A 26,035-nucleotide genomic window follows, 5' to 3' on the forward strand; every position below is an offset into this window, starting at 1 on the left:
AAAGGAGTTCACAAAAATGACTGAGCATAGAATTTTTGTAAAAAAAAAAGGAAATGTGGGTGTCATTTTGTGCCCTGTTCACGTGCATTGCAATACTTGTTGCTAGGGCATTAATACATCTTTTCTCGACAAAGAACTAGATCCAAAGATAAGATAATTAAACCAACAATATCTTATTGGAGGGTTTTTAAAGGTTGTGTTTGGTTGTTGAACCAAACTTATTTCATCTCAAACTAATAATTGATGAGTCATACTACTTTTTTAATTTTTTATAAAAAAGTTAAACTCATCTCAACTTACTTTATATTAAAGTTTTGAATTTCGTTCCAGTGACAATTTTGAATAAGATACCGGAATGGAATATTTTGATACTGGCATGTTTCGTGTACCATTTCTGGATAGTCGTATATATATATATATATATATATATATTACAAAATAACATCAATACAAGTTTTCAAAAAATATATATATATAGATTCTAGGTCGGAGCAATGTGCGAAGCAAGTTTGCCTAGTTGGATGAGATAAGATTTTTAATTAAAAAAATATATGATTTTTTACATAAAATTTATTAATGCATAAAATAGAGTAAATTTTAATAAATATCTTTAGATAATGATAAGTTAATGAAGTATAATATCTTTCGATAGGTATATTCTTACCAGATGTCACAATGGTTAATCTATGATTGTAGTTAAATTATATTTTAGTTTAAATTAAATATACAATATTATATATATACATGCAGGTACTATATACACTCGATTATTTTTTTTCCTCTCATCTTCTTTTTTTGGCTAGTTTGTTTGTTTTTTTCTTTTTCTTTTTACAAATGTAAATGGATACTATATAGAGATAAAATGTTACAAAGCAAGAAAATTATTTACTAAAGTGTAAATAGGTTTTTTTTTTTTTTTAATTTTCTTTTAGGATATGAGAACTATTTTAAGGAAAATTCTATGTGCAGTCGTTTTTACGGACTCCTTTATGCACTCTAGTGATATGATTGGTTGTGTATTAAAAAAAAATTAATCCAACCAATCATATCAGTGGAGTGCGTAAGGAGTGCGAAAAAATGACTGTATGTAGCATTACTCCTATTTTAATAATATCATTAGCAAATCTTTTTCTTGAGTTTAAAAATTTTTGTACTCTTGCATAGCACAAGTCTTTGACCAACTCGATAAGAAGGTTGCTAACTGATGGAGAGAGAGAGAAAGATAGAGAGAAATGATAAAGTGTAGAGTTTTTCATTAATTTAAAAGTAAAAATAACTCAAGAGTAAAAATGTAATTATATAATAAAAATAAAAAAAATTACTGTTTATTACTATTCATATGGAATAATTTTTATTATAATAAAATAGATATAATATATATACTTAAAATATATAAATATAATTAAAGATAATCAAATTTTGTGACATTATTTTGAAAATTGTATAGCATATTTAATTAATATTAAAATATTTAATTTTTGGCTTTTTATTTCCATTGATCTGATTGCACGATAAACGATGTGTTACGCACCACCCATTTGTATGCAGCCGTAAGTTAACAGCAAGGTAAAATTAAAATGAAAACATAATTCAATCTTTGGAAACTTCGCTCCATCTTCCTTCTCGTTGCCATTTATATCGTCCACGCCCACTCCTCTTCTTCCCTCCCACAATGTGATTCTTCGTTTCCGTCATTTCCCACGGCCATGACGCACAGCGGTAGTGCCTCTTCATGTCCCATCATGCACACTCAACAACAGGCGTAGAGGGCAGGCTCGTTAACGGTAACGATCATATTTCAACTGTGCCTTCTCACTTTCTATATGATCTCCTCCACACTTTCGCTTCCTTTCTTTCCTTAGACCTATCCACAGCGACAGAAACGTATGGAAAAGAAAATGTAAGTTATGGTACAAAAAAAGGCATCATATCAAATATCAAACATGGATTTTGCGACACAAAGTGAAACCTAGTTTTCTGCAATTTTTTGTTTTATTTGGCTTGGCTGCATCAAAATGATCTTAAAGAGAGAGGACTGAATGTTATATACTAACCGAAGACTGAGATGTACAAAAATTCCACCCACCACTTATATATACAACGTTTGGAGCTAGCCTTCAAAAAATGCTAATGGTCAGATCTGTTTTGGGGCTAACTCGCTGCAGGGAAACCACTGTTTGGGGCTACAAATGTGGTTTTAGTAAGAGCTTTTGGAAGTACAGGTATGAGTTTTGGGGAGAGAGAGAGAGAGAGAGAGAGAGAGAGAGAGAGAGAGAGAGGCAGAGATTTTCCGAGCAGGAAATGGAGAAATGCAGTAAAGGAAGGAGAAAGGGCCTGGAGAAGATGGAGACAAATGTTGCAGCTAGCGAGCAGAATTGCCGAGCGAATTGTGAGGGTGCGATTGCATTTAATGGTGGGAGAAGGGTGTAATTGCTCAGAGAGAGAGAGAGAGAGCAGTAGCCTTTTGCACTGACATATTCCAACAGTGACACGTAACTCTTTCTTTTTTTTTAAATAAGAACTTCATTAACTTGCCAAAACAGCAAAATGATTACAATCAGGATGAACAAAAAACTTCCCATCATCAGGTTCTAAAATAAGAGAACCTTAGCAAGATTATGAGCAAACTCATTTCCAAGTCTTTTAACAAAATCAACTCTCCACTGAGTAACATTTGAAAGTAAAACCTTAGTATCAGACAGTATCATACCAACTCGATCATGTCTAGTCCTTTGCTGCTGCAGACTAAGAACAACTTGTCTTGAATCACCTTCCAGAATAACTGAGTGCAGTCCCAATTCAGTAGCCAATTCTGCTGCATATAGAGCTCCCTGGGATTCGGCTAACAGAGGATCAAACAAACTCAACACTGACACGTAACTCTAAAAACAAATAAAACCTCATATAAATGCATATAACACTACACGGCACTACTTAATTCTAAACAAGCGGATTTAACGAAAAATTGATAAAGTTAACGGAAAATAACAAAAATTACTGTATAGTTAAATAAGCACTTATATAATAGAGATATATGAAAAACTTTATAATAATTTTAAATATAAGTCTTACAAATATTTGAAGACTGAAAAGCTATGTTTTTATGTCAAACTCTAGAAACCTGAGTTCATTTTTCACCTTCTCCAGATAAAGAACAGAGAGCTACTTTTTATAAAAACAATTAATGGCCAGCACAAAAAGTACATCGTAGGTGTTTGTGGGCCATTGCCTTTTCTTCATTTTCACAGCAGGCTGAGAGCACACAGTAGGTGAGACTTGTAGGGCTGTAAACCGATACGTCGGCGTCGGTTTTGATGTCAAATCGAAACTTCACCGACGTAGGAGAGGGGTTCTTCCAACCGGCAGAAACCGATCGACTGGAGGAGAGAAAACCGATGCCATCGGTCTCGACTGCGTCGGCACAGTCTTCTGTCTGCCGTTGGCGTCTCTATGACTAAAGAGGGAAGCGGCGCCATCGTCTGTCATGAAAGTTTTCAGAGGAATGTTGCAGAAAACCTAGGCTGGAAGAAGGAGACGGGAGGAAGAAGGAGGGGCTGGGACGATTTTAATCTCATTTTGGAACGACGCCGTTCCTTTATATTTTTTTGTGTTTCCTGGATCTAAAACGACGTCGTTTCAATTTTCCATAAGTAAAATGGCATCTTTTCTATACGTAATAAAGGAAAAAGTATATATAAGAACCGGTCGGCCGGTTCAGCGGTTTTTCGCACAAGAGAACCGAAACCGAATCGGCCGACGTCGGTTTCTATATATTTACCTCGAACGCCGACCGGTTCTTCGCTGGTTTCGGCCAATTCCGACATCCAGCGGCCGGTTTTCGTTAGTGGAGGTTGGTTCCTCGGTTTGATGTACAGCCCTAGAGACTTGCACAAAAGAGGAGTGAAAAAGGTTAATAGTTTTTTGTTATAGAATTTCGGACCGGCATTCCGACTGGAATACCGGAATTCGGCCGAAACAAGTCAGAACAGCCGGAATTTAAGCCAGAACGAAATATCTACCTACACTGTGCGGTATGGTAAATTCCAGCCTTTTTGATCAGAAAGGAATGAAAATTAAAACATTGTTATATACATTTTAACCTAAAAAATTAAAATTTATCTAAACTTAAAAAAGTTAAACTCATCTTAATAGGATCTACAAAATATTATTATTCACAATTCAACTTAACTAATCTCAACATCCAAAAATAGCTTTGTCAACGGCATTCATATGATATCATCAAAATATGAAGGATAAAGAGAGAACAACAACAAAACCACACTCGTTCAATTTGGAACTCAAATAGAGTCATATGAGGACAATGCCCACTTGAAACCATAACAAGACGCATCCAAATTAAAGACAGCTTATTGCACGGAACTCAAACTACATTTATTCATTCATATGCAAGTTAACACAGCAAAAGCAATGACACTTGGCCAGAAGCATTCCTCATGCATCCCCATGTCCTATCAATGTCAGAAGCATTTTCTCATAGTCTCCAGAAGTGTCTTTGGTAATTGCACGATCCAGAGGAATGCTGTTCCTCCGATAGTATTCTTCTTTGATCCGTTCCATGTCAACCTCTGCTCGAGTGGCCACCACTCTTGTAAGAGCCCATTCATCTGTCCCCAACCTGTTTATTGCCAGCCGCAGAACCTCCTCGAAATATTTTGCAGGGTAGGTCAAGCACTCAATTGTTGCTCTCAGTAATTTCTTGTACTCATCATCAGGATCAGCCTCCAAATCCTGCAAAAAGTTGTCCATCATCAGTTTGAATAGCAGCGGATTATCATTCAGCACATTCAGGCGTAGAATCCTTCTGCTTTTATCTATATTAGCTCATAAAATTGACCTTATAACAGTGATAGACAAACAATCACTCACAATTGGATGGTCAAAAAGTAAGTCACTCAAAAATTTGATAGTGCACCAGGACTGCTCCTAGACCCTTTTCTGTATGCTATCACATTTAGCTACTTTTATGTTTTACTTATTAGTTATACTTCTCTTCCTTAGAGATCAGAATCATATGGTCATAGGGTTATTACTCAGCTGGTCCCACTAAGTGGAGTCCTGGAAGGATGCCTTAGATATGAATCTCCTAGCACAGTACAGTACTTTTTTTCAGGACAAGAAGTACTTTTTTTTCAGGACAAGAAGTACAGTACTGATGTTCTCACTAAAAAATCAGACAACAAATATCACATTGCTGGATCCAACCTCGGGTGCAATCCTAGCTACATCACACACATATCATAAGAGATGCTATATACCTTGTCAATGGCATTTCCAAACTCATTGTTGTAGTGATTGAGTGTCGCATTCAGCTGTGCTTTACTTCTTGTAGTCAGAATTCTAATGAGCTCATCATGATTATAAGATTTCTCGGATATCTTCTCATGAAGTATCTTGGCCTCTGATTTTGCCAATTTCATATTCACTTCATCTCCATCATATCGGAATGAGCTAACAAGGGGAACCAAAAGCTGTGATGAAAGCAGAGTTAATCTATCAGCCAGTGCATGGATTGCAATCATAGCAAAAGGAAGACAAACATTCTAAGAGGTTGGAATGAATAACTGCTACCAACAATGTGAAATAAAAGAGTATGAAAGTAAATCCCGCTTTCTGGTCCTTATGACATCTTGTGCATTCTAAAGGGCTCGTATCAAACCATTAGTTTTTGTTAAGATGCAAATGTAATTGAGGTAATGCATACCTATAGACACTTTTGAGATTTTTTACGTATCTATTCTTGTAATATCACCAAGGTCCAAAGAATGTGTTAGTCCCGTGAAACTTCTTCTTTCAATTAAGTTTCCGATAGGGAAAAAAGTGTGTGAAGAGATCATCAAATACAGATAAAAGTATCATATTGTAGGCACAACACCGAAAATGTCTGATTCAATGTTTGGTAACTCGAATAAATCTACCGATGACCTGTGGGTTTAAGGATGTACCTTGCGAAAATCTCCAGATGTATGATATGCAACATCCTCCTCAAGAGATTTTTTAAAACGAGCATGATATGCCTGCCTTACCATAAAGAGGTCAAGAGAAGACCTAGTACACGCTACTTCCACAAGAACCAAATTGTTTGATGTCAACATCTTGGTTGCTTCATTAGCCAAAAATGCATCACGCTCAGCTGGATCCAGAGTCCATAGCAGTACAAGCCGCTGTTTCATGCCAATAAAATGTGGAAGTAAGAGCATTAGCCTTCTGCCTCCCTTAATCCTCTCCTACTCAACTAAAGAGTACAATGAAAACTATGCCGAGCCTCTCTTGGCATAATTATTTACTCCGTTATATTCAATGACTGTTTGAAAAGCATTGCCGTTTTAACAATTAAAATATTCGTGAATATAACCTGACCTCAAAGTCACTTGAAAGTTCTTTGTCTAGTGATTTAAGAAGATCTTCCCCATAAGTTTCAGCATAGGATTGCCTGATTAACTTCCTCTGAGCTGCATTCCTGTGAGCCAATATAGATATGATCAAGGCCTCGTTGGTCCCCCATCCTGCAACATATTATCAGGACAGCTCGTAATGTATCCATCCAAGGCAAAATTCTTATCAGAAAGATTAGAATTCTCGACCCAAGGATTTGTATTGGGTATGAAAAATTCACAAGTTAACCCATAAGCGATCAAACTTCTTCTACAACTAACCAATGCAAACAATGCCGGATCCGAAATGTGTTGCAGTTAACCGATCAATAATCAAACTTTTTTTACAACTAATCGATGCAAACAATGCTGGATCCAAACCGTGTTGCACACAGATAAAGAGCGGTTCCTTCCTCAGATGCTTCGCGATATAAATTCTAGAATCTCAAAGTAACAAAAACTTGATGATAACCAAAAAAATCATGCACCATTAAAAAGGAAAAATAGAGAAGCGATCATGATCATTAGCGGATCGGATTTAGAAAACTTAAAATTAAAGCGATCATATAGCTAGAACCCAAAAAACAGAAATTCAGCAATGAGAAAAAATCTGAATGCTGATCAAATGCATATGGTCAAAACGATATGATGATGATAAGAATAATAAAAGAATAGCAAGCGATCACATTGATAATCAGAATCAGTAGCAAAGGAATAGGGTGGACATTGAACTAAGAACCTTGGAAGGCCTTTCGGAGTTGCTCGGCGTCCTCAGCTGGTGAAGTAACCACTTCTGGTACTGTAAGGGTCGCCATTGTCTCTCTCTCTCTCGGTGCCTTGTCCTATTAATGTTTGTTTGTGGAAGACTGGCGATGCACTTTAAACGGTTAACGTCCGGTTAATTAATCTGTTTTAAATATAAAGATAAAAAGGATATTGATACGTGGTATAGAAAAATAAGTAACATTCCTCTTTCCATTTTTATTTTGAAAAATTCTAAACATAAACTCATACATTATACACCATATTTTTTTAATTTTTTTTCTTTTATCAAATATTTGATAAATAGATAATGAGTAACAAAATTTAATTAGTTTAAGAAGAATAAACTAAAAAAAAATTTGAAAAAAAAAATTATGTAATGTGTAAGTTTATATGTAGCAAAACTATTTTATTTTTCTCATAATTAGTCTGAGACACGTCATCCAAAAATTGACAATATTGAAAATGATGGTGCTAACGGGCGTCCAACACATATTGTTGGAATACGCAATTTCATTAATAATTAATTCCTCAACCATTAAGTTAAAAAAAAAAAATTAAAAAAATCAAAATGCATAAGCGATAAGATTAAGCGGTGAGGTTGAGGGGCTCCACTAGTATTTTACTATTTAAAATAAAGAGTTACATTATTTTTTTTAGATAAATGATTGTAAATTTTATGCATTCTCTTTTAAAATTAGGTAAATTTGAAATCTAAGTCAAAAAAATTATTATTTTAATAATAAATTCTTTTTTTTAAGAGATGTATTAAATGAGTTTTATTAGATACAAACACGTTTGTATATTAATTCACGCACCGATAATTTTTTTATTTTAAAAAAAATTTGAGAGAATAAGAAAATCTCATATCTCATGAAAATTATTTTCGTTTTCAATTCACTTCATTTTGTTAAACATATATCTTATATATCAATATCGGTATGTGAATTGGTACACGAACTCTGCTTGTAAGAAGATTTTTTCTTTATTTAAATAATAATGTTAGATATAGTTTTAAAGTGTATAAGTTTTACACACTCATTTGAAAAACAATTGGTATATCATTAATTTTTTTTTATATGAATTCTAGATTTATCCACTTTTTTCAAAGGAAATATACAGGGTTTACATAATCTAAGACTACAAATATCATTTTTCTTATTTAAAAATCAATTCTTTGGCATCAACGTTTATCAATTTTCAAGAATAATAAGTAGGGTTTGAAAAACATAGCTGAAAAAATATCCTAAATGTTCTAACAGATGAGACTGATATTAATTTTTTATCAAAAATTTTATGTGTAGTCATTTTTACATATTCCTTACATACTTCACTCATATAATTGGAAGCATGTCACTTTTTTAAAATATAAAATAACTGCTTTGGTCAATTATATCAGTAGAATACGTAAAAAATATACAAAAGTAATTATATATATCAGGACTCATAATTTATTGATAAGGTATGACCTACCATTACTGATTAACCACAACTGCATCAGTGGTATGTTTCATTGCATCCAAATTGGGCCAAAATACAGAGAATATCCTAAAAGTTCTAAGAGATCAGACTGATTAAGTTGGACCTGATACTAATTTATTGATCAGATATCACCTGCCATTATCGATTCATCACAAATGACAGTAATCCCCTCAGTCATGTCACGTGTTCCATTCAATCCAGATTGGGCCAAAATACTTAGAAAAAAATATCGTTCTGAGAGATCAGACTGATTAAGTTGAACATGATACTAATTTATTGATCAGATTTCACCTACCATTATTAATTAACCACAAATGACAGTAATCGCCTCAATCGTTAGTTTCATGAAATCCAAATTGGGCCAAAATACTTGGGCCTCTAAAACTTGTAGCCCACTATATCAAACGATGTCGTTCTAATAACCCGACCAGAGGGTTTAAAAAGATCCTGAATACACAACTTGACATGGTCCGACTCCACTGGGGATCGAACCCAGAATCTCTGGTTCCGTAGACCAGCGCCTTATCCATTGGGCCATGGAGTCATCTTGTTCCATTAAGGAGATAAAAGTACCTCTTATATTTTAGGAAGCAGGTGATGGCTTTGACTGGCGTGGAAGCCGACCATACCTCCAAGACAAAGCCCCCGCACTGACGTCCATTACAAGATTGTAAGTTATGTCAAAGATTGTCTTGGGTGGCAACGATTACCTGCGAAAGTGTCCCCTCCCTGAAAAGAACATTCTTCTTTAAGCATGCTCTTTCTTCCTCAATCTATGAGCTAAGAGGAATAATTTTCATCTTTACTCACAACCCATATGGTGGAAGTCTTTATAGGTTATAATGGTATCATAGGGCTCGTAGGCAAGGATTCTTCTAGCATACAGAAGCAGAAGCCAAAAAAGGGAGAAGGAAAAGAGAAAAGAGAAAGGTGGGAATAAGCATCCTCGATCATATATAGACGTGTTAAAGGTTGAGGCTTGAAATTCCTTTGCCTTTTTTAGAAAATGGGTAGGCAACAGTCGCTGCAGAGCAAAGCCGTCCACTTTGTTTCTGATCTCACCACTGTTTTCCTCAATCCCATCTCTGACAAACCCTCGGAACCTCATCCTCATCCTCCTCCTTCACCCACTGTAAGTCTCTCTCCCTCTACTGTTCCTTGATAAAGCTTGGTTTATTTTCTTTTTCTTCTTTTTGTGGTTATTGATTTTTTTTTTTTTAATAAGTAAACGATTGTATTAATAATAATAGGCATAGCCCAAGTACACAAGATTGTATTAATAATAACAAACGATTGTATTTTTGTTTGTTTGTTTGTTTGTTTCTTGTTCCTTTGATGGAATCATGGAACAATCATAGGGTCTAATAATTGATGGATTTTCTAGTATTGATAGACAGGATGGGGGTTATGGTATTTTTCCTTACGATCAACAGAAAATGGGAGGTATGTCGTTCTAAACAATACAAAAAATGCGAGGGTGATGGTTAGGGCCCTTTACTGGACGTCTAGCATAATTGATTCGTATAATTGGCTAAAATGATAAGAAGCCCGCCGCTCTGTGCATTAAAGGAAGCTGGATAGAGTGATTGAGAAGTGTAGTGGAGTAAAACAATCTTCTTCTTTTTTCTTTTCTTTTTTACAGTAAGAACTTTATTAATAAGAAAAATAGGCATAGCCAAGTACAAGGAAACAACTTAATGTGGGAACACGGTCTAATTTATTGGTGTCCTAAAAATCGAATTTTGTCTTATCTATTTAGGAATTGAACTAGGTCCCATGCCTTTTCCTGATGGATTAGTTAACCTTCTTACCAGACCAAGCTCCTATATCCGCGATTGGCTTTGCATGGCATCAATTGTGTCAGGCATAAAGCCGGGGAGGATGGTGAAATTTTGACCCCTCAAGTAATAACACGGTAACCCGTGATCAGCTAACGTATGCATGTAGAAACAAAACCCTTTGTGCATATAATCATTTTTGTTTTGACTCTAGCTTTTTTTTTTTTTACACATATTATTGAACAGGAAGATGAGAGCAAGTCGAAGAGAAGTCAACAAGAGTCAATTAGTGCAGAGGGTTCTGGGGATGTAGTTGATGGGCCTGATACTTCTTCTTTTACAGCATTTCTCTATTCCCTATTGTCATCCTCTGAGCCTGGGGATAATTTGAAGTCAGATGAACAGAATAATGACAAAGGAGAATCAGGGGACCGGCAATCTGACACACTAACAAAAGAAAGTGGTGGGAAAAAAAGCCTATTTTTGAGGGGGAAACATTCACTCAGTAAAGCTATTTACAAGGCTGCAAGGATCGGTGGCTATCGAAACCAAGATCGCAAGGGTGACTCTGACATGGTATTTGATGGGAATGATGCAGGAATTTCTGGAGTTGAAATGAGGCATGTGGAAAATGAGAAAGAGTCTGTGGGCTTGGTCAAAGTCCCAGATGTTTCTGAACCTTCATTGCTTCTTTCAGAGAAAAGTAGAAGTGCTCTTTATGCTTCCCTTCCAGCACTTGTTCAAGGGAGGCAATGGTTATTGCTCTATAGGTGTGAATCTCATTTGCATAAATGAAATGGATCTTCCTGAAGTTGTATGGTCTTTCTATCACTAAACAATTATTTTTTCTGACATATCTACTGTCCTTTGTAGTACATGGAGGCATGGCATATCACTTTCAACCCTGTACCGAAGGAGCATGCTTTGGCCCGGGCTCAGCTTGCTGGTAAATATATGTATCATTGTTTTTTTTTTATATTAACTCAAAGTTTGGGATTTTTGGCTGTAATACTGCATAGAAAAGATTGAGAGAATTTTGTTTAGAAGTTCAGAGTTTTAGGGAAAGATGTTTTCCTCGGAGTGGAATTCATGGGTAATATTGGATTTTACCATCTTCTGAAAGGTTTTTTTTTTTTTTTGTAAGTCTGTCTTCTGAAAGTTTAAATTGTCTGGGACATTTTGCAACTTAAGTGGAGGCTTTTGGTTTTGAAACAGTTATTCAGCTGAAAAAGATAGCCCCTTTTATTTCTATTGCTAAGCTAAATCCATGATATGTGTTTTTATAAATCATTTGGATGTCACCATATAAAAGAATCCTTTTGGAGGTCATTTACTCAATTTGACCATAAAACTTCTGCACTCGTCATATTATCTTAATATTCCTTCAGGTTATCGGAGACCGTAAAGGTGCAGTATTTGGTGGCTTGGTTGAGGCACCCCTAAGACCAACCAACAAGAGAAAATATCAGGTTGCTAAAACTCATAATTATTTTGAATTCACTTAGTAACTGTATTACTTCTTGTATCATGTTGACCCTGGACATTGAACAGGGAACCAACAGTACATTTGTTTTCACGAATAAACCCGGTCATCCTGTTATCTATCGCTCAACAGGTACTTTTATTGTTGCCTCATGGGCACTTACTACTGCATATTAGCTTTATCAATGAAGTTAACATGTCATCATTAAGAGGATTATATATAGTTTTCTGCAAATCAACGCTTTCTACCTACTTGGTTTTGAAATGATAAGAGAAATGTTTTGAGGAGATATTTATTCTTTGAGTTGGCTGTATGGTGATATGGCATTTTTCTGCTTTTTTTATCAATAAAGAAAATATTTTATCAATAAGAATAGGCATAACCTAAATACGCGGGACACATACAAGAGCAACACCTATGCATAATTCTCTAAAGATACAAGGAAACCATGAATTTCCATGCCGTTAAAGTCTATTATAGATGACCAATGGAATAAAGTATTAAGAAAAAACATTCTAGGCGCACAATAAGAATAAGATCAATAGAGACTTCATTAAAGACCATTTGAGCGGGCAGATGGTAATACTTGTGCTTATTCTTCTTTTGAAACATTTTCTTTTGTTATATCAGCCCATAGGCGCGAGATGTACCTTGTAGCTCGTCCATTCTCTGTTCGCGATAATTGAAGCTCCTTTCATTGTCTCCATACGTATGCACCACCATAGACAAATCGGGACCATCTTCCACCTGTCTACAATTTGAGAATTTGTTTGGATGCCTCTCCAACTTGCTAGCAAATCAGCCACCCTTCTCGGCATCACCCAAAGTGGCCCCACTCTAGCAAAGATATCATTCCATAAGCTCATGGCCACCTCACAATGCAATAATAGGTGGTCAATGGATTCCCCACTTGTTGTTGTAGATACGACACCAATCCATCACAATGCTTCGGCATGTCCTTGGATTGTCTAAGGTGAGATTCTTCGCAAAGGAAGCCATTCCCAAGAAAAAGGAAGCTTGTAGGGGAGCAAGCCTTTTTTTTTTATATATATATACAAGTAAAAATATTTATTCAACGAATGTAATAGGCTAAGCCCATGTACACAGGGAGTATGCAAAAGAAACACCTAAATACATTCAACTACTAAATCAGCGAGGACAGAAAGAAACTCATGGACTGCCCCACCATTCAAAACAATAGCTGAAAACCAACTAAACAGGAAAAACATAAAAAATTCCGAAAGTTCTTCTATAGTTTTTTCCCTATTATTGAAACATCTCTCATTCCTTTCCAACCAGATGCTCCACATAATACACAAAGGAATCATATTCCATGCAGCTGCCACTTGATTGCAAGAATGGAGTTTAGGCCAACAAGCAAGTAATTCTTTCACTGAATTTGGCATAACCCAGGTCAGACCAGATCTTCTAAACACCCTGTCCCATAACCCTTTAGCCACAGCACAATGTAAAAGTAAATGATCCATAGATTCCCCAGCTTCCTTACACATGAAACACCACTCCATAACCTTGTTTGCATAAAACTATCTCAACTCATCTCATCTAATCATTACAACTTTCTCAAATTTCCAAACAAAATATAATAAACAATTCAACCTTTTCAAATCCCAAAACAAAATAATAATAAAAAATATTATTTTAACAATATTTTATTCAACTTTCAACTTTCATCTCAACTCACTATCCAAACCTCCTCTTAGTCTTCCATATGTTCTTCCAAGGGATTGGACTTGACTTTTGTGTAATGAGGGACTTGTGGTATGAACGAACACTGAATCCCTTCTTAAAAAGTACCAAGATCGGTACTTTTCTGCTTATACCTTGGTTAGTTTTTAATAAGCATAAGGATGCTGGATTTCAGTTTCTATTGGGGGAAATGAACTTTTTTTTTCTATATGCAATTGCATTGATCTCCTCTTTATGGTTCAAAGATGTAATTAGAATATGGATTAAAAAAAAGCATCTGGGTTTTTTCTAATGCTTGGTTGGAAATGTTTTAATGTTTTATTTTCATAAATATGTAAGTTGCCATATATGAAGTAAGTTCCTTGTTAACACATAGAGGCTATCATTTATATGAATGAGTCCATACTATACTAGAGTTCTCTCTGTTCTACCTGATTATGTGAAACATATATAAAATGTGGAAACATAACAGAAGATTGAAGAGATAATGTTATACACCCGGCATGCACTCAGCAGTATGGTTCTGAACCTAATCCTTCACTTAAAGGGACCATGCTCTCAAAAGGGTCCTCTGTGCTGGTTCAACCTTTGGTTTGGATTGGTAAGTAAGACTATTTTTAGTGGAATGACATTGTCTGTTATCAGGTGTAAATCGCTATTTCACTCTGTGCTCCACGGAATTTCTGGCAATTGGTGGAGGTGGTCACTTTGCACTGTATTTGGATGCTGATCTGTAAGAATTCTGCCCCATTTGTTCCTTTTTATAGGAATCTGGATGCTCTATCAGTTTTGTAACATTTTCAATTCATTTTATTTTAAAGATTGAATGGATCAAGTTCTGTTTCGGAAACATATGGAAATCCTTGTCTTGCGCACTCAGTGGACTTTGAAGTGAAGGAAGTTGAGGTATGCAGAAATGCACCGTCTCTCTCTCTCAACAGTTTGGCCTACCAAGTATTTGACTGTGATGCATTTATAGTTTTGATACTATGTCATGTAAAATGAAGAAATAAATCCATAACTTCTTCGTGTAATGCAGTTGTGGGGCTTTGTATATGCTTCAAAATATGAGGAGATGCTTTCTTTAAGCCGAATGGAGGCTCCTGGTATATGCCGATGGTAAATACTCCTCAAGCTTTTTGTGATAATGGGTCATGTTGTAATCAGGTAGCTGCAGCTTGGTACTAATGGTACTCTTGCATAATGCTGAATGTCTTTTGTATACACCATGATATGCTCCAAATACCAGGCTATGTTTGTACATACGTGTGCATCCCATATATACAACGAGCGCATATGCATTGAACTGCAAGTTTTTATGGATAAATGGTAGATTTTGATGGCATACCGATTGATAATGAGTAAGGATGTCCTAGCCTGGTTGTTCTGGGGTATATCATATTCTCTTGTATAGTTTGCATACTATTATTTACTCATCCATAAAGTCATAAAAGAGAAAAATAAAATAAAAATAAAAAACTGGGTCTAGTATCCTCTGTTTTTCTGTCTAAAGAAACTGAAGAGGTTAGTGAGAAGATTCGGGGAAGTTTTCGCTCATGTGCTTATTATGTAGTGTATATAATGACTAGAAACACAAACATAGAATTTCGAGAGCGTGTCATTTTCAAAAACCGGTCGTATGTATATACATTTTCTGCAACGTATTAAACATCTGGAGACTGGTGTATCTTAGAGGTGAGCATTCACTTACATGCTACGAATGACCTATCACTTGCGAAGATGGAAGTAATGACTTATCAGTAGTAGAAATCTTATATTCGTTTATACAAAAGGCGTTTTACATCAATGGTGTATTGAGTGACTTATAAATAGATTTATTCCTAATATAAAAAGTATCTGTATTGTGATCATTTTCATAGATGCAACAGTTAGCACAATGAACGATTTTTTAAAACTCGCTTGTAAATAATAGAAGTCAAACTTAAAAATATTTCATTGAAATTAGATCAAACTTCTTGAAGTATCCCAATTCCGCAATTTTTATGTTTTAACCTACTGTTTTTATTTTTTAACCTTGGAATTAAAAAGATCAATTAACGAGTAGCCAGAAAAGACCAAGGGAGGTTGAACAACCCATGGCATCATGGTGGCAAAAGCCACCTTTTATGGCTATAGGTGGAAATTGGAGTGGGTCAGACGAGCCCGAAAATCCATTATGGAAATGGTCCGATGACTCCGATTGACTCAGAATGCTCCTAAAATGGTTTTTTGGGGTGGTAGTCCGATCACCCCAGCCCACCATTGTTGTGGGGGGGGTGGCGGCGGCGGCGGCTTTGCCACCAGTGTTTAATATTACTTTTGAAAAACAATTAAGGGATTTTTAAGAAATATTACAATCCTTACCCAATAATACATATTCCTCTCATATGTATTCCGTATTTAAAGGCATCATAAAACGTAACCAAATTAATAAATTATGGAATAATTATCCCCCAGTCTGTTCCTCGAACCAAGCATTCTCTAGACCATTCAAGATTTCAAAGGTACAAGAAATTCTTTCCGCTTAAGAGTAATCTACACAAGAAGCTAGGAAATACATAAACAGTTCGGTAAGAGCTGGATTGATATCAACCGAGGGCCACAAGCCTGTGTCTGTCACAATACCAGAAAATATGTTATTGAACCATATAGTCTTATAGACGTGCAAAACGCTCCGTTAGTACAATCCCAAAAAAGGGATAGTTTTGTCGCATATTTCAAAGAACAAAGGAGGAACCAAGAAATTGGGGTACCTTTTTCATCAGGGACAAATTTCTTCTGGTGGTTATGTGACAAATAAAGATGCGAGGATGTCCTACTTCAAACAAATGCTTTAGTTTTCTCTACAGAGCCCTGAAATTTTTTTGGGGAACCATTCATCGGATTGGCATTCTTGGCATCCACTCCTTCCTCGTATGCAGCTGCATGAACACCAAGTGCTGCACGACCAGAGGGGTCAGGGTTTTTTGACCACGCGGCATCCCATTCCACAGCTTTTGCAGTGCTGCAAGCTACACTTGGACCTCCGGGAACTGTTGATCTAGCAGCATTCTGTTCAGCAAATCAAAAATAATTATATGTAATGAAACGAAACATTAAAAATGTAGACAGAAGCCAGCAGGCAGCACTCCAGTAGATAAATGTTGTTACATTTTATTGATGGCGCAGATGATTATTTGGATATTTAGAACAACCACCCTTGCATTTCCCATGAAGATTCAAGATAGAGCATGTGCATTCCATAGCTAACCAACTTACCCTATTAAATATCATAATATATTGATTGCTAAACAGGAGCAAACAAATAAATCTACCCAACTCTTCTATACAATAAAAACATGAAAGGTCACCTTAGGAAAGAACTTCTCAAAAATAGCTCGGTAGTAGTATGCTTCCTTTGTCATAGGAGTATTTTCAGGGTAAATAAAACTTGCATGCGTCAACATTGCATCTGTTACCTGACCAATAGCAAAGGAAAATGAGAAATAATCACAGTAAACAAGGCAGAAGAATCTTATCTGTTTCTTAAGCAGGACTGAGAAACAAATTTAACTACAGTTCTGGTTCAAAAATTAGAACTGCTGGCCATGACGAAGAAATGTAAGTCATCACCATTCCCGGAAGTTCAAATGGTACATACTTGATCGTTTGCATGATCCTTCAAGCCATCAATCCAACTGTACCCAACGCCATCACTGAACTGTTCCTTTTGTCTGTACAATATGTGCTATAACCAAAAAAAGAAGAATACTTTCAACTGTTCTTCCGTGGATGCATAAATTAAATGAGTAGGGTTCTCAAGTCAAAAGTGAGAAACCATACAAAACACTGATAGGGAAAACAAACAAACAAAACATGTAAAAAGGTAGCCAGTGTTAGGCTTGAATGGCACAATGGATGAAAATGTGGCCAGCGCCATGTCTCTCACCTTTGGCAAATATGGGTTCTGTTCATCATCAAATGCATTACGTAGGATCCACTTCTCTATTCTTCCAAGATCAGGCCTGACCTGTCATTGCATACATGTGGAGGTAACTAACAGGTGGAAAAAGTGGACAATTAGAGGAAAAAGCTCAAATCCACAAATTTCAGGACAAATATTTCAATTCGTTTTGATTAATTTGCTCTCATTCAAAGCAATCTCAGTTCTGTAAACATGATTAAGAGATTGTCTAGAGACCTCCCATTCTCTATTCAATGCATCAGGTGCCAATGCTGAAACAAGCACCACATACGATTATATATCTTAGACATAAGAGTTATGAAAACCAGGCACATATGAAGGGAAATCCTGATCCATGTTCAAACATAATGGCCCATAAGAGTGGGAAAGTAGGCATCAAAAAGCAACCCAGGTAAATCAAACCTTATAGGAAGTTAAGACATGCACTGGCTCTTAAGATATAATTGGCAATGGCAAACGCTGCTATTAGGTAGGTTTCTATTAGATGGTAGTGAAAGATACCCTTTTGATTTTGTTTTGTAGGTAGGTGACCACTACCCTTAAACAACAGCTATTGAACTCTGATGACAAAGTATACATGAACTGCTCTGCAGTTGAAAATTGGGAACAAAATGTAGAGACAGAACCAGTACGTATTATACCATTTTCCACTCAGGATCAATGTTCATTGCCAAATTGATGAATTCTTTATCTAAGAAGGGTACACGAGCCTCAACACCCCATGCTGAAGTTGATTTATTCGCCCTTAGGCAGTCATACAGATGAAGAGCTTTAATCTGTTGCAGTATCATAGAAGCCATGAAAAAACATGAAATGATAACATGCTAGTACAATATAATCCAGAAATATTGCCTGAACACAATCACACACCACAAAAAGCTGAATGGGATACAAAGAATGTGATACCTTTTGACATGTTTCTCGGTGAAACTCCTCCTTGTTAGGTGCCTTGTGGAAGTACAAGTAACCTCCAAAAATTTCATCTGATCCTTCTCCAGAAAGAACCATTTTCACTCCCAAAGATTTAATTTTCCGAGACATAAGAAACATTGGTGTGCTGGCTCTGACAGTGGTCACATCATATGTTTCAATATGGTAAATGACTTCCTCAAGTGCATCTATGCCTTCCTGATATGCCAAAGAGAAAGGCACTTAAGTCTCTAATTGGTTGGATGCACCTAATAGATCCAAATCCTCTACAGAGAAAAACACAAGTGATTACCTGAACAGTGAAGTGAAACTCATGATGACGAGTTCCAAGATAATCTGCCACCTCCCTGGCAGCTTTCAGATCTGGAGAACCCTGTATATCAGAATACGCAAAAGTAGCATTTAAATATATAGAAGATAGTCCAGAGATAAGAATATAATAAATATTCAGTTACGGGAAAATAACCAAGTGGCTCAAAACAAAAACACTCATAACCTAGCAACTATGTGTGTCAGATGCACGAAACTTTGCACATGAGAGACAAACAACCAAGGCATCAATAACCAGGTCAATTCACTTTATTCCAAATTACAGTGTCAAAGCCCGATACAGAGGTCACACACCAAATCCAATTCACACTCTCTTTACAGATATATTATGTGGATAGACTAGAAGCACCCAGACACCAGTCTTTTGGTCTAAACATTTTGAAAACCATCAGGCAAAAGCCAGAGAATAACCACCTTTATCTATTTTGTACCTATTTTATATATATATATATATATATATATATAAGATCAATGTTTCATATCAATACCTTCATATAAGATCAGTGTTTCACATCTATAGCTGCGGTTCTTATAGGTGATATGCTTAAAGAACATCAACGCCACCTCATTACTTGTACAAATTAGGTAGACCAGAAACCTCTCTGCTACAAGTCTGTTCAAACAATGAAAAACAAACCACTAATATGTCCTGGAGTAAAGGTATGCCTCAGGATCAGATAAAATCAACATCACTATGAGACCTTTTGTATTCTGACATGTATATGAGAATCTACTGAGAATGACTAAGCATTAATTTTGCTAGAAGGTATTTGCCTAGATGGTTATTGTAGTGATTACAGCCTATCGAGATTGTCCAAACATAGTCTGGATACATTACCAAAAAGAAAAAAAGGTTTAAAATACAAGAATACAGATTGGTGCTCTATGTGCAAACACGATAGTGAATCAACAGATCACCTACTTCTTCATTGCAAAGCAGTCAAGGCTTTATGGGATGAAATCTTCACTAAGCTTGGTCTTGCATGGGTAATGCCTAGGAAGGTGATAGACTTATTGTCATGCTGGAAAGGGGTACGGGGTAATTGCCACATTGCAGCTGTTTGGAAGATGGTGCCTCTATGCTTAATGTGGTGCACATGGAATGAAAGAAATGGTTGCTGTTTCGACAATAGGGAACGCTCTCCGGAGGGTTTTAGGGACTTTCTCTTTCATACATTGATTGTTGCTTTGGGCTTCTTCCATTGTTTTGAATGGAACCAGTTTTAATGACTTTTACACTACTTTCCGTAGCACATAGTTTGTAATTAGGCTCTCTTTTGTACACTCCCTGTGTACTCGAGCTTTGCCTAATTACGTGGATCAATAAAATCTTTCTTACTTATCAAAAAAAAAATACAAGATTACAAAATAGCATAATGTTCAAACATTCCATTTTATTTTTCCCACCTAAAAATTTGTGTAACAAGAATCATCAATGCACGTCCTCAAGCAAAAAGAACAAAGAAAAGAAATCGGAAGGACCAAACATGGCTATCTAACATGAGAGAAGGATTAGGACCTTCAAACCAACGCAAAACGTGTGCAATTGTGATCCCCACTGACAAGCAGCTTCTGATTCTGCCATATAGCGGCCAGCCACAGCAGCTACAAGAGAGGAGTCCAGTCCTCCAGATAAAAGTACACCAAATGGTACATCAGTCATAAGTCTCTTTACCACAGCCTTCATGAATTTGAGAGGGAAAAACAAAGAATGGAGTTAGAAACACTAGGTACTCCTTGAGTATGACAACAGGAGTGTGCAGGCGCTCGTTGAAATAGAAAATCAGCAACATCCAAATCAACAGGAGAAAACTTATGTCAAACTTAAATAGTACTTAACGAAAAAAACGAGAACTATCCAACTAGAAGCTGCTCGGTTTGATTTTTAATTGATAGAAATAATAAATTTTAAACAAATGAGGAAGATTCAAGTGTTCTCCTTTGAGATTTATAAATCATCCACTCTCCAACAAGTAAAGCTTATAAAGATTCAAGTACTTAATATTAACCTCAAAGGAAATTCTATTTCCCTTTTTCCCCCCTCTGTATATCTTATTACATATAAACCATACATCTTGCTTGGTACATATTCTCCAATTAATAGGAATACAATTAAACGTTTTAGAATTGGGATTTGCATGCATGAAATACTAAAAAAAGTTAGTTAATACAGGATGAAGTTTTCTTGGTATAATAATGTTTAGAGCTAGATAACTTTATTTTCAGTTAATTGACACGCATACATATGTACATGTGTACATACATATAAATGAGATAACTCCTTCATAAGTACTTGCATACATATATTCATATAAACATTCAACAAGTCATCTCCGTTTAAAGAATCCAACCCAACCCACCCATTATTTGCATAAGAGGCTAAGTATAAGTAAGAACACAAATAAAAGCACTAGAGCTCTAACAAACACAAGTTCAGAGCGTGCCTTCTCAAAGCTCTCACGTAGAAGTATGGGATCATATCTAGTTGACGGTATGCTCTCTGAATACCATGGTGGGTTATACCATCTTCTAAGCCCTCCTGCAAACATTTCATGGCCTATATGATAAGCAAACCATCCAAACATCTGATGAACTTATATAAAGGATATAATTTCCACATTTATCTACACAAGATCATAAAGTAATTTTTTTCAGAAAAAGAAAAGGACAAAGTACAGTATACATAACCATAAATCATTTAAAAGCATTGCCTAATTTTGAGTGATGACTTGAGTTGCACCTTTAAACTTATCAATAATCATTAATTACTTATCGAAAAAATTGTCTGATGATTTGAGTTCCCCATGGGAAACTAAAACATAATTATCTCCTTCTGCCCTTATCTCAATCTTTTTTTTTTTTTGATAAGTAATATGATATTTCATTGATAAAAGGATAGGCATAGCCCAAGTACACTAGAGGTATACAAAAGCATACATCTTTTTAAGAACTAGTAACCGTTACAAGGAAATCATGAAAACTAAGCCCATTTAAATCCAACCCAATAGCCCAAAAAAACAAAGTCTTCCAAAAGAAACTCCTAAACTCTTCCAAGGAACGTTCATGATCCTCAAAAAGTCTCTCATTACGTTCACTCCAAATACACCAAAGAATACAAATAGGGGTCATTTTCCAAACAGCTGCAATCTGTGGTGTCCCAGTGATACCTCTCCAGCATGCCAGAAGATCAACCACCCGGCCTGGCATCACCCATGCTATTTCCATCTTGCTGAAAAAATGGTTTCATATGTCTCTAGCAAACTCATAGTGTAAAAGTAGATGATCCACCATTTCCCCACTCTTTTGACACAAACAACACCAGTCCGTTATAACAAGGCCCCTTCTCCTCAGATTATCATTAGTCAGTATCTTGCCTAAGGCTGCTGTCCACACAAAAAAGGCGGCCTTTGTAGGTGCTTTAGTCCTCCAAATGTTCTTCCAAGGGAAAGAATGTCCCTGTTGCCCAGTAATAGAGTCATAAAACAAGTGTACCATGAATTTTCCTTTCCTAGAGGGTCTCCAAATCATCACATCTTCAGTTGTGGCAGCAACAGGAATGTTATACAGCAAGTTAAAAAAATCCACCAGCATGTTCACTTCCCAATCATGTACCTCCCGATTTAAGCTGATATTCCACTCTTGTGAACCTTGTATAGCTACCCTCAAATCAGCCACCATGGCATTTGGACCCCTTGCAATACTGTAAATAGCAAGATAAGCCTCCAGCAACATTGTGTCACCCACCCAACTATCCTTCCAAAAGCATATCCTTCTTCCATCCCCCAAGCTCAATCGTATTACTAGCAAAAGAATCCCATCCTTTCCGTATGAACTTCCACAACCCCACTCCATAGGACCCCCTTCCCTCTTTTGAACACCAACCCCCCGTTTCACAACCATATTTCAAGTCTATCACCCCTTTCCATAGAGCTCCCCTCTCATTGTTATATCGCCAAAGCCATTTACCTAGTAAAGACCTATTAAGAATCCTCACATTCCTAACCCCCAGTCTGCCATCTCTCATGGGATTGCACACCTTATCCCAGCCCACTAAATGAAACTTAAACTCCTCTCCTATTCCACTCCATAAAAACTTATCTCAATGTCTATCGAGGTGAAATAAGAATTTTTTTTTTTTTAATAAGAAGGTTAAATGAGAAATTTTAAGGAATAAAAAAATCATATAGTTACATAAAAGCTTATACTGGAAAAAATGTAATAATTTTACTATTCATAGCATAAATATTTGTTTTTCTTGAATAATCTCTCAGAAAATTCCATTAAAGAAATTAATAAAATCGTCAACATGAAAACCTGCACCTGAAGATATTTGTCTTATCAATCTTCAACAGACTTGAGAATTTAGAACCAAACCCAGAAAATAAAGACCTCCATTAACTTTGGGAATTCCCAACACTTCATATATAATTAAAAAAAAAAAATAGAAAGAAATAATTTTCCATTCATTAACCACGTACCCTGTTTGCTAGAATATATATGCCCAGGAAGAAAAGACATAAATCTTTCACAATCATCACTCAAAGCCTTCATTTCTGAAGCAAACCATACTGAACCTAAAAAAGAAAAAAGCAATACATTATTTCAAGTGTGCATTCCTTAATAATATACATAAAAATTAAATGGCAAGCTCTAGACAACATATAAAAAAAAGTCAGCATCAATTACGCTAAATCAAGTTAGACTTTAAGTTATAGTTCATTAAGATCTCACTGAAACCAATGAAATGAAATTTCATTTGTATAAGCATTGTGGTCATCTCCCTTAATCAACCCCATCATGTATGTCAGCACAACCCAGTCAATGTCAAGGATAAAAGTTAACATAGTTTGTGACTAACCACTCAACTGCAATTTGAACCTAAAACAATATAAATAGATTGGTAAAATAAAGTCGATTACGAACAGGAAAAAATGTCAGTAGAAGTAGTAGATGAATAAAAGATCCTCTCTATCCCTTGGTGAGATTAACAAAGTCAAGTCTTCTAAAATTGACAAGATGTCACCAGAAAAAGAAAACTATAAATGGAATGAAAATAAATACATTAGAGAGACAAACATACAAGAGATCTTATACAATTGGCATTGGCTAGACGAGAACAAATGAGCATTAGCATGCAACCATGCTGACATCTGGTTTTTTCTAATAAGCATGTATGTACCAGCAAATAAACTAAACAAAAAATAATAAATCTTTAAGCACCTTAAGATCTTTTAGCAACTTGAGATTGGGAGGCAAGCAAGATCCATATGCTTCATCATACCAGCTTTATAAACAAAGATATAATATTTGTATGAGGTTTTAGAAGGGCACTCATTAATTTTTTTTTCAATTTCCTTACATGTAAAGGTATTGAAACAAATAAAATAAATAAATAGAAAAGGGACACTGATGTATGATAGCAAAAACTCCAATAATTCACAATGTGTAAACCCAGATCATAAGAGAAAAAGAGCATTTATAATATCGGGATGAAGTTACATACCATCAAGACCCCAGCCGATGTAAAGTGGGGTAATACCAATAGCATCACGCGCTGCAATAAAACTTTTGTCCCGGGTGTCAAGAAGAACAAAAGAGAACATGCCATCCAACATATCCACAAAACTTTCCCCATACTCTTCATACTGAAAAGGATAAGTAGCTAAGTTCTCGATTGCTTACAATATGGCCAAGTAGTGAGGGCACAGGATCTCAACAGTTTCTCAATTACTTACAAGATGGGCAATCACTTCACAGTCACTTCCAGTTCGGAATTGATGAGACTTCAGCTTCTCTCTTAATTGTTTGTGGTTATATATCTCACCATTAACCTAAGAACAAAGTTCCAAAACTCTAAAATGAGGCTCTGAAAAACTAAGTATAGTTTTCAACCAACTCTATATGAAAGACTAATTGCTACTTTTTCAATGAAAAGGAACCCCAAAGACCATGCAAACGCAACATGTCTTTTAACCAGTTAAACCCTGGATCCATTTGAAGAGAATAAAAGCTTAAACTATATCACAGAAATATGATTCTACCCATTCACAAACTATATAACATTGCTTAAAGAATATTTACCGTGACAATTACTGTCTTATCTTCGTTGTAAAGTGGCTGATCTCCTGAAGTAGGATCCACAATAGCTAATCGTTGATGAGCCAGATAACAATCCTCATGACAGTGCAAGCCACTCCAATCAGGACCTCTATGACGCAACCTACACTTTCAAATAATTTTATTAGGCATTTTATTCTCTCATATGTGTAGCAAAAGAAAAACGCATACTTCCCACATACGAATTGCAAAAGTTTTTATCATAAATTAGAAAACAATTGCATCTTTTAAGACAACTTTAATATTATACAATAGTTGCAAAACAAAACTGTTCAGCCCGTGTTTCTTCCAAGCAAGTCCAGAAACTGTTAAAGTGAAAAACAATAGCATCCAAAACCTTTTTTTTTATAATTTATTTTCCTTTTACCACAAGTAATTAGCATCAACAATCATTCGGCATTGGAACATGCAGCAGTGTAGTGAAAACCGATGGCTAAAAATCACATGCGTTGATAGCAACGGTGGTTTGAATTAGCAAAAGTCGGCTACATTCGGGTGGCCATGTCGTGTATTCCCCAGGAAACGATTGCAGTGCCATAGACAAAGGTTAGTTCTATTTACACAGTCTGACCCTGAACCAACAAAATCAATTACGGCACAAAACACTGACTCGTAATCAATAGAAACAAACATGAAAATGGCGTACATTGTCAGCCAGACCAAATCACACCCATTAGAAATAAAATAAAATTTCATAGAGAAATACCAAAAAAAAAAGAGATAAACCTCCGAGACAGTTCAATGATCCGGGAGCGCTTGGCCTGAGAGTTGTCGGTGCAGCCAAAGACCGCTAATATTCCACACATGGCTGGCGGCTCTCTCTCTCTCTCTCTGTCTGAGTCTGAGCGCTAGACAGAAGAAATTTAGGAAGGGAGGGGGGTAATGAGGCCAACAGATTACGTTATGTTATGCAATAATTATATGTGCCGCCGTGGCCTGTTGTTTTTTTTTTTTTTAAATCACATTTTTTAATATATTTAAATATTTTTTAAAAAATTAAAAAATATATATATCAATATATTTAAAATCTCTTTTTTAATCACTAAATATAAATAAAAAAAATTAACTAAATAATACACTTAAACAGTAC

At 35.8% G+C, this 26,035-nt stretch overlaps 3 protein-coding genes, 1 long non-coding RNA gene and 1 other non-coding gene across 8 annotated transcripts; 1 reads left to right on the forward strand and 4 right to left on the reverse strand.

The window, feature by feature from the left end:
• Positions 1-1,455: 1,455 nt before the first annotated feature.
• Positions 1,456-2,473, reverse strand: LOC122307045. The gene is made up of 2 exons (XR_006241622.1): positions 2,055-2,473; positions 1,456-1,864 (listed from the first exon to the last, which is right to left on the reverse strand). It is a non-coding gene; the product is annotated as an uncharacterized LOC122307045 (long non-coding RNA).
• Positions 2,474-4,208: 1,735 nt separating this feature from the next.
• Positions 4,209-25,793, reverse strand: LOC122307238 (annexin D2). Its single transcript, XM_043119973.1, has 6 exons — positions 25,762-25,793; positions 7,132-7,223; positions 6,379-6,524; positions 5,964-6,182; positions 5,277-5,489; positions 4,209-4,749 (listed from the first exon to the last, which is right to left on the reverse strand). Exons 2-6 carry the CDS (start codon positions 7,205-7,207, stop codon positions 4,453-4,455), a joined length of 951 nt encoding a protein of 316 aa, XP_042975907.1. The 5' UTR covers positions 7,208-7,223; positions 25,762-25,793; the 3' UTR covers positions 4,209-4,452.
• Positions 9,108-9,180, reverse strand: TRNAR-ACG. The gene has a single exon. It is a non-coding gene; the product is annotated as a tRNA-Arg (tRNA).
• Positions 9,185-14,965, forward strand: LOC122307237. Of its 3 annotated transcripts, none has more exons than XR_006241673.1 (9): positions 9,185-9,768; positions 10,451-10,540; positions 10,661-11,184; positions 11,288-11,360; positions 11,803-11,883; positions 11,966-12,029; positions 12,528-12,870; positions 14,250-14,337; positions 14,426-14,444. XR_006241673.1 is itself a non-coding variant. In XM_043119971.1 (9 exons), exons 1-9 carry the CDS (start codon positions 9,643-9,645, stop codon positions 14,725-14,727), a joined length of 1,215 nt encoding a protein of 404 aa, XP_042975905.1. In that variant the 5' UTR covers positions 9,198-9,642; the 3' UTR covers positions 14,728-14,965. The 3 variants fall into 3 exon arrangements, 2 of the variants coding, with proteins under 2 accessions (XP_042975905.1, XP_042975906.1); XM_043119971.1 differs by lacking the exon at positions 12,528-12,870 and adding an exon at positions 14,644-14,965 and having other exon boundaries at positions 9,198-9,768; positions 14,426-14,510; XM_043119972.1 differs by lacking the exons at positions 10,451-10,540; positions 12,528-12,870 and adding an exon at positions 14,644-14,965 and having other exon boundaries at positions 9,216-9,768; positions 14,426-14,510.
• On the reverse strand, positions 16,019-25,834 carry LOC122307235 (asparagine synthetase [glutamine-hydrolyzing] 3). Of its 2 annotated transcripts, XR_006241672.1 has the most exons (15): positions 25,672-25,834; positions 24,910-25,048; positions 24,564-24,659; positions 24,332-24,473; positions 23,307-23,402; positions 21,273-21,367; positions 20,348-20,509; positions 18,791-18,871; positions 18,475-18,696; positions 18,210-18,344; positions 17,533-17,613; positions 17,245-17,331; positions 16,955-17,062; positions 16,358-16,655; positions 16,019-16,217 (listed from the first exon to the last, which is right to left on the reverse strand). XR_006241672.1 is itself a non-coding variant. In XM_043119970.1 (14 exons), the coding sequence occupies exons 1-14, from the start codon at positions 25,749-25,751 to the stop codon at positions 16,425-16,427; spliced, it is 1,755 nt and encodes a 584-aa protein (XP_042975904.1). In that variant the 5' UTR covers positions 25,752-25,833; the 3' UTR covers positions 16,019-16,424. The 2 variants fall into 2 exon arrangements, 1 of the variants encoding a protein (XP_042975904.1); XM_043119970.1 differs by having other exon boundaries at positions 16,019-16,655; positions 25,672-25,833.
• Between the last annotated feature and the right edge of the window lie 201 nt (positions 25,835-26,035).

This window comes from Carya illinoinensis, chromosome 4 (genome assembly GCF_018687715.1).
Source record: "Carya illinoinensis cultivar Pawnee chromosome 4, C.illinoinensisPawnee_v1, whole genome shotgun sequence".
Classification (NCBI taxonomy): domain Eukaryota; kingdom Viridiplantae; phylum Streptophyta; class Magnoliopsida; order Fagales; family Juglandaceae; genus Carya; species Carya illinoinensis.

Coding starts and splice junctions, on each gene's coding strand:
- LOC122307238 (XM_043119973.1), bottom strand. CDS start 7,207: ATGGCGACCCTTACAGTACCAGAAGTGGTTACTTCACCAGCTGAGGAC. Junction 6,183..6,378: donor AACTTTCAAGTGACTTTGAG/GTCAGGTTATAT, acceptor GGCATGAAACAG/CGGCTTGTACTGCTATGGAC. Junction 4,750..5,276: donor TTGGAAATGCCATTGACAAG/GTATATAGCATC, acceptor AACTTTTTGCAG/GATTTGGAGGCTGATCCTGA.
- LOC122307237 (XM_043119971.1), top strand. CDS start 9,643: ATGGGTAGGCAACAGTCGCTGCAGAGCAAAGCCGTCCACTTTGTTTCT. Junction 10,541..10,660: donor GTGAAATTTTGACCCCTCAA/GTAATAACACGG, acceptor ATTATTGAACAG/GAAGATGAGAGCAAGTCGAA. Junction 11,185..11,287: donor CAATGGTTATTGCTCTATAG/GTGTGAATCTCA, acceptor TGTCCTTTGTAG/TACATGGAGGCATGGCATAT.
- LOC122307235 (XM_043119970.1), bottom strand. CDS start 25,751: ATGTGTGGAATATTAGCGGTCTTTGGCTGCACCGACAACTCTCAGGCC. Junction 18,345..18,474: donor ACCGAGAAACATGTCAAAAG/GTATCACATTCT, acceptor ATACTGCAACAG/ATTAAAGCTCTTCATCTGTA. Junction 17,332..17,532: donor AGAACCCATATTTGCCAAAG/GTGAGAGACATG, acceptor TTTTGGTTATAG/CACATATTGTACAGACAAAA.